This window comes from Olea europaea, unplaced genomic scaffold, assembly GCF_002742605.1.
Source record: "Olea europaea var. sylvestris unplaced genomic scaffold, O_europaea_v1 scaffold236, whole genome shotgun sequence".
Classification (NCBI taxonomy): Eukaryota; Viridiplantae; Streptophyta; class Magnoliopsida; order Lamiales; family Oleaceae; genus Olea; species Olea europaea.
Window position 1 is genome coordinate 420494 of NW_019241727.1, and position 8197 is coordinate 428690.

At 34.4% G+C, this 8197-nt stretch overlaps 1 protein-coding gene across 1 annotated transcript; it reads left to right on the forward strand.

The window, feature by feature from the left end:
• Nucleotides 1-742: 742 nt before the first annotated feature.
• Nucleotides 743-5338, forward strand: LOC111381690 (probable methyltransferase PMT2). Its single transcript, XM_023005502.1, has 7 exons — nt 743-901; nt 1649-2303; nt 2423-2633; nt 2825-3119; nt 3319-3705; nt 4208-4285; nt 4801-5338. Exons 2-7 carry the CDS (start codon nt 1653-1655, stop codon nt 5024-5026), a joined length of 1848 nt encoding a protein of 615 aa, XP_022861270.1. The 5' UTR covers nt 743-901; nt 1649-1652; the 3' UTR covers nt 5027-5338.
• Nucleotides 5339-8197: the final 2859 nt, after the last annotated feature.

The window sequence follows — 8197 nt, forward strand, 5'->3', positions numbered from 1 at the left end:
TCAAGATCTTATGTTTCTTTAAGTTGATAATTAGTTGAAGCTAATTAAATAATAACCTGTCTTAACCTTAAGATATGAGTTAGACCTCGCCCTTTGATAGGATCATTGGTGATCGTCACCCCATGCCCAAACCGATAAACTATTCATACCAAAAGCTATCAATGCCGATTTCTCAAACTTCGAAATATTCAATTCATTTAACATCAAATCGAATATTTAAGTTAGCAGATTATCACCTCGATAAAAAATGCTATATGATAGTATCTAAAAAAAAAATAATTTTTAATAAATACCTTGATAGCGTCTTTCTAGAACAACAAAATAATGTCATTTTTTAGTTTAGCCTCTCTCTCTTTTTTTCTTTTTTTTTTCTTTTTTTTTTAAATATGAATGTAAAAGCTATTTGTTCAATTTTATATTCACAGTTGCTCTCCTCAAAGTAGATTATTTACCATATAAAATTAATACATATAAATATTATTGTTTTGAGATTTTTTGGTAAGTCGAAAATTGATAAAATAATTAATAAATGGGATAGTGGCATATTGAAAAGTATCAACATAGGGGATGTATTTTTGAATAGTAAATTGATGGAAAATGTTTGATTGAAAAATAAGAAAAAATTTTGATTTACGTGTAATATTATTTTAATAAAAAATGTGTAGTTAAAAAGAAAAAAGAGAAAAACACATTTTGACAAAAAAAAAAAACAAAACTGAGAGTAAATAACCTAATAATGAAACAAAAAAGACAAGATTTCTTTTGTCGTCCGAGGATCGAAAGAGAAGAGATTCGTACACTACTGTTTTGATTTTCAGTGGGCTTACAGTGAATAAAGCACAAAGAGACGAGCTTTCTACATCGTCGATTCAGTGTTGGCATCAATTGATGCGACTGATTGGTATGAGATTTAGTATTTCATTTATTTTCCTATCAAAATTTCTTCCCTTTCTGTAGTTGGTGCATTGGTTGAATCACTAAATTGATTAACCGATGGAATGATGGAAATATAGTGGCTTTTACAAAAAATTCGAGATCTATTTTCTGGATTTAGTGACGAATTTGAACTTGTGAATGAATCCATATCTTGCTGACTAAGTGTTTGGCTAACTTAGATGATTGCTAGAGTATTATTTGCACGTCGTTCTCATAGATTATTCTTATTCGAGAGCTCAATTAATTGCTTAAACCTTTAATATCACATTAAATGGGACTTACTGGAGTTTATAGTCTGTTTAATGCATGATCTTTAATGATCTAATGGTAAAATTATTGTGCTAAGTGTGTAACAGATTTTCTGCTTGTCTGCTTGCTTGATCTAAGTTTTTGTTTAATTTTAAAGTTTCTGGATTTGAAAGAGGAAAAATGAGTTCTTGATGTCTAACCCAATCCCAGATCTGTTTGAGTTCCAAGTCTTCGATAAACCAAGACACTAGACAGTCTAGACTGGAATGAGGAAAGAATGGGTTATTTACGAATTTGACATATATCTAGACTTTTGGAAATGTGATCGCTTTGATAATCTCTTTTTTCTCCACGAATTTGGCAATAATCTGGATTATTTACACAATTTGCATATGTATTATGCTAATGCAGGCTTCACTTTGCAATTTTTTCAATATCTAAATTTGATTAATCATTGTTTCAGGGTTATGATGGCAAACAAGTTCAATTCAGCGGACAATAGAACTCGCCGCTCCGTATCAATTTTTATAGTAGCTGGTCTGTGTTGTTTCTTCTACTTACTGGGAGCATGGCAGAGAAGTGGGTTCGGAAAGGGAGACAGTATAGCGGTGGAGATGACCAAGAGCGGAGCGAACTGCAACATCCTCCCAAACCTCAATTTTGAAACCCATCATGGCGGTGAAGCTGGAATAATTGATGATTTTGATTCAAAAGTAAAAACTTATAAGCCATGCCATCCTCGCTATACTGATTACACACCCTGCCAAGATCAAGCACGTGCTATGACCTTTCCCAGGGAAAATATGATTTATCGTGAACGGCATTGCCCTCCTCAAAAAGAAAAGTTACGTTGCCTAATTCCGGCACCAAATGGCTATGTAACTCCATTTCCATGGCCTAAGAGTCGTGATTATGTTCCCTATGCCAATGCCCCATACAAGAGCTTGACAGTTGAGAAGGCTATTCAGAACTGGATTCAGTACGAGGGCAATGTGTTTAGGTTCCCTGGTGGAGGAACACAATTTCCTCAAGGAGCTGATAAATACATTGATCAGCTTGCTTCAGTGATACCAATTGAAAATGGAACTGTTCGGACTGCATTGGACACTGGTTGTGGGGTATGTTGAGTATCTTATTCATTTCTCGCTCTATTCGTTGTCTGAATATTCTGATTTTTCTTTTCCAATCTGAGAGTAATTTATCTTCTTAACCTTTTAACTATGAGTTATCATGTTAGGTTGCAAGTTGGGGTGCATATCTTTGGAAGAGAAATGTTTTAGCAATGTCATTTGCACCAAGGGACTCACATGAAGCTCAGGTTCAGTTTGCTCTTGAAAGGGGTGTTCCTGCTGTAATCGGTGTTCTTGGAACAATCAAGATGCCATATCCATCAAGAGCTTTTGACATGGCTCACTGTTCTCGCTGTCTAATTCCTTGGGGAGCAAATGGTGAGAATAAAATGTTGAATAACTCTATAGATTCAAAGCTACAATGCTACTGAACTGCAACCCGTAATGGCTTAATCAAATTTCAGAATATTAGCTGATTCTCTCACCTTCTCGTGAGAAGGTTTCTATCCAGCAGTGTTTTATCTTCAGTTTCTGTCCGTACCGTCACTTTTGGTTCCTTCTGATTGCAGGCGGAATATACATGAAGGAAGTTGATCGTGTTCTTACACCTGGTGGCTACTGGGTACTTTCAGGCCCTCCCATCAGTTGGAAGACAAACTTTAAAGCATGGCAGCGCCCCAAAGCAGAGCTTCAGGAGGAACAGAGGCAGATTGAAGAGACTGCTAAGCTTCTCTGCTGGGAGAAGAAATCTGAGAAGGGTGAAATTGCTATATGGCAGAAGAAAACAGATACTGATTCATGCCGTGCCTCACAAGAAAATTCAGGAGCTACATTTTGTACATCTGAAAATCCCGATGATGTCTGGTAAGTAGTTTTGCTAATATATCATGTGTCAGTTATTCTTTTTGATACATGAAGAAACCATAAAATGTGAAATTCATGGAACCCATGCAGATGCATTGTTGCATACAAACTTTTTCTGGAGTGCCTTAAGTTGCATGTTCTATATAGATACTGAGGTTTCGGAGCTAAAATATTTTTGTACTTTATTTGTGTTTGATAGGTACAAGAAAATGGAACAGTGCATTACTCCTTTCAATAATGCCAACAGGGATGAAAGTTCTAGTGGAAATCTCAAGCCATTCCCCGAGAGGCTTTATGCTGTTCCCCCCAGAATTTCCAGTGGGTCAGTTCCTGGAGTCTCCGTTGAGTCATATCTTAAGGACAATAGAGAATGGAGAAAGCATGTGAGTGCATATAAAAACATCAACAAAATCATTGACTCTGGAAGGTACCGCAACATTATGGATATGAATGCTGGATTGGGAGGTTTTGCTGCTGCCCTTCATTCTCCCAAATTTTGGGTTATGAATGTTGTGCCTACTATTGCTAAAACAAATTCCCTGGGTGTTATATATGAACGAGGACTGATTGGTATATATCATGACTGGTAAGATTTTCTGTTTCATTTGTTTGAACAGTTCCTGATGTAACTCCTTAATCTTTTAAGCATTTTTTATGCCTTGCATACAACTGTTGCTGATATTTTAAGTTTTTAACCTACTTGAATCATTTATATCGAATGGTTTTGAGAAGAAATATGTTCCTCTTAGTTCTGACCATTGGGATTATATCGTTTTTGTCCCAGTTAAACTTTTCATGTGTGGCTTGCAATCAGCTTGCAAATGCTTGTGCAGTACTGTGGTTGACCCTGTGTATAGGCCAACCTAATACTTCAATCTGTAATACTTCATTCTGAGCAGATTGAGTTCAGTTTCTGGCTAATATCCCTGAATATGTACCTGACTCAATTTAAAACAAGCGAAACCCCCTACATCGACATGCAATCATAAAAATGATGGGCTGCAACATTTCTCAACTATACATTGCATCATGCACAGCGTAGGTTTTTTTCCCCTTCTTATTTTCATTCTTTATAATCTGTGGTTCAGGTGTGAAGCTTTCTCTACATACCCAAGGACGTATGACCTGATCCATGCTAATGGTGTTTTCAGCTTATACAAGGACAAGTAAGTGTTATCTTGATATTATTCTGATTCTCCTGCCTTGATTTGGAAATATTAAGGTATGCTTTCCTATAGTTCGACGTGCTGTGAACTCGAGTTGGAAAGAAATATGCTGTGGGACTACATGTCATTTAGGAAAATGATATGGCTTCCATGTCAAAACTGTCTCTGAACCAGCTCATATGTGTGAACATGATCGATTTCTTGCCCATGTATTTATTCACCGACTTGGACTAATTTTAGTTTCTGTTCTTGCCAGTTTATATATGTTTTAAGATATGCATACTATTAAAAAAACGTGACTATACTCGATCCCTTGTGACCTAAAAGACATGTATACTTGAATCAAAGGTGATATAGGTCACAGAGGCATGCAGTTAACTTGTGAAGGATGATACGTAACTATTTGTGACAATGCAGTCAATTTGGTTTCGATGCCAGCTTTTGAATTTGGTACCATTTGTAATGTAAACAAACTGTGGTATTCGCCTTTGACTTGGATCAAATTAACATCATAGGTGTGACTTCGAAGACATTCTTTTAGAGATGGACCGGATTCTTCGGCCAGAAGGTGCGGTTATATTGCGGGATGAAGTTGACGTGCTTGTTAACGTGAAGAAGATGATTGGAGGTATGAGATGGGACTTCAAACTGATTGATCATGAGGATGGCCCCCTCGTTCCCCAGAAAATACTGGTTGCAGTTAAACAGTATTGGGTCGGAAACTCCACTTCCACGCACTGAAAGCCAACCAACATTGAAGCAGGATTGACTGCTGGCATGATCCATGGGGACAATTCTTGGAGTTCTTGTACAAATCCATGGTGTTCCATTCCATTCACCACTAGAAAGTACTAGAAAGTTAATAGGTTGATAGTTCTGCCACGAACCGACTCTTGTTCGACCCTGGGGTAATATAATTTGTAAGACCGTATTTGTAACATTAATACTGTTTATTGATTCTCCATTCAGCCTCTCTATAGTGATTTTCCAAGCTTATTGAATGGTGAAATCAAATTTTTGTCAAGTATGTATGTGATGAAGGATTATGCCAAACGAGGAAAGACTAAACCTTAATTTCTGTAAGGTACTGCATAGAATAAGTTCTCTACTCTTTTACACTCATTAAATGCCTCGAGCTTTTCCAATTAAGGAAGTGATGTTGCTAAATAATCTTCACTCGTTTAATCTATCTTACCAAATATATTATAATATTTTCTGGGACTGTTTCCTTTGTTATTACTCAATAGAACAGAAGAAAGGAAGAAGATGAAACTAATTACACAACACGATTTCATGTATGTAGATTAAAATGAAACTTTTTCTTTTTCATACTCATTTTTAATCACATATTCACACAATAAAATATTTTATATGTATATCCAAAATTTTTCTCTACCTTTGAATCACATATTCTTCAAAAAAATAAAAAATTAAAATTATTTTTTCTCAATAATGTCCGTCAAATAGGGGCAAGAAGTAATCAAGCACACAAAAAACTTAACGTTGAATCTAAAAATTAAAATCAAAAACTAAAAAATAAAAAAATGAAAACTAAAATTTAGACTTAACCTCACTAAGTGATAACAATTTTCATTTGAGGGAACCATAATGGACAAAGTCTTGAGACTCAGTTCATAGCAGGTAGCACTGTTAATGGTCATACGTTCTTATCTTGATTCTAGTAAAAGTCTCTAGAAACTAGCCAAATCCTATAGCCAGGATCTCATGACAACTCTTACATATGTGAATCCTCCAAAGGTGCTTGTGACCTGCACCTCGCAAGAATTCCCGCTTCTGTACTCATTTAGGGTTAAAACATTTCCTAATATCACAATCATAACACTTTCACCATAGGGATGGGCACAAACAATATAGTGCTATTCCACGTCAAGTAGTGCGGGTTTTTCATACTATTTTGAATCTTTTTCATGAGATCTTCAATCACAAAGGTTGTGTTACTCCCAAAGGTAATTCCCTTATGGGCTTTCGGGAGGTGAATCCCTTACGGGTTTAAGTTCATCCCCCTCGATGATTCATTAACATCCTCTTTGGGTGAAGCTTTGGTTAAGTTGTCTGATAAATTCTTTTTAGACCTCACAAAGTTGAGCGAAATCACATTTCTCTTAAGTAAAGCCTTAACTGGCTTAAGTCTTACTTGAATATGTCTATTCATCTTCTTATTTGAGTGAGATTGATTTACAAGTTCTATTACTGCTTTACAGTCACAATATATTGAAATACCTGAAATTGACTTACTTATTAATGGTATATCTAATAATAAATCTCTAGGTCACTCAACCTTAGTACATGTTGTATCTAATGTTATTAACTCCAACTCTAAAGTATTTTTAGAGATAATAGTTTGTCTTTTTGAACCCCAAGATATGGCAGCACCACCTAGCATAAACAGATATCCAGTAGTAGGCTTAGTATCTACATTATCAGCTATCCAGTTTGCACTGCTATATCCTTCAATAATATTTGAAAATTTTCTTTAGTTTATAGAATAATCTAATGTACCTCGAAGATATTTAAGCACTTTCTCTAAAACGTTCCAATGTTCTTTACTTAAATTGTTTGTATATCTACAAAGTTTCCTAATAGCAAAGGTTATATCAGGTCTTGTACTAATTGTTATGTACAATAAAAATTCAATAATTTGAGATTACTCAAATTGCGAAACTGGTCTACCTAAATTCTTCTTCAAGTGCACATTTGAATCATATGGAGTAGAAATTGCCTTCTTAGTGTAATGCTCAAACTTTTCCAACATCTTTTTAATAGTATTGGACCTTCAAATGTTTTCCTTAACTTCATTCCCAAAATTATATGAGCTTCTCCTAAATCTTTCATTTAAAAATTCTTTGATAAATAGCTCTTCACATTATTAACAAATCCTAAATTTGTCCCAAATATTTATGTCATCTACATATAAATAAAGTATCACATGCTCGTTGTTATCTTTTTTGATATATACACACTTGTCATGTGCTTTAATTTTAAATCCATAATTTAGTATAACTCTATTGAACTTCTCATGCCACTGTTTAGGAGTTTGCTTTAGTCAATATAATGACTTCATTAATTTACATACCCTACATTCTTGTCCTTTAACTTTAAATCCTTCTAGTTGTTCCATGTATATTTCTTCATCTAATCACTATTCAAAAATGCAGTCTTATCGTCCATTTGATGAATGATCAATTTATGAGTATTAGTTAATATTAACAATGTCCTAATAGTATTTATTTTTGCAACAGAATAATATATATCAAAATATTCATCTCCTTCTTTTTGAGTGAATTATTTAGCTACTAATCTAGCTTTATATTTATCTATACTTCCATCAGGTTTCAAAATCCTTTTAAATATCCACTTACATCATATTGCCTTACTACCTTGAGGAAAATCACATAAAATCCAAGTATGTTTTATATAATTGACTAATACTCATCATCGATATCTTCTTTCCAATAAGGTGCGTCAGTAGAGACCATAGCATATTTATATGTTTCAGATTCACCTTTAACTAGATACGTAAAAAAATTCTTCTCAAAATGATTTCTCTTTCTTAGTTCTTTTACTCATCTTAAGTTCATGTTCAACTTCATCTTCTAAAGATGAACTAGATGGAGTACTTTTTAAAAACACTTTCCTAGAAGTTGAGGGTTCACTTGAAATTGCAGTCTTAAATGAAAAAATATCTTCAATATAAGTCGCATATCTAGCTTCATAGTATTATTTTTAATGCCACTTACTTTGGAATTTATAATCAAGAACCTATTTGTACTACTATTTTGAGCATATCCTATGAAAACAACATCCACAATTTTAGGTCCTATTTTCTTTCTTTAAGATCAGGTATAACTACCTTTACCAAACACCCCCACACTTTTAGAAAATCTAACCTAG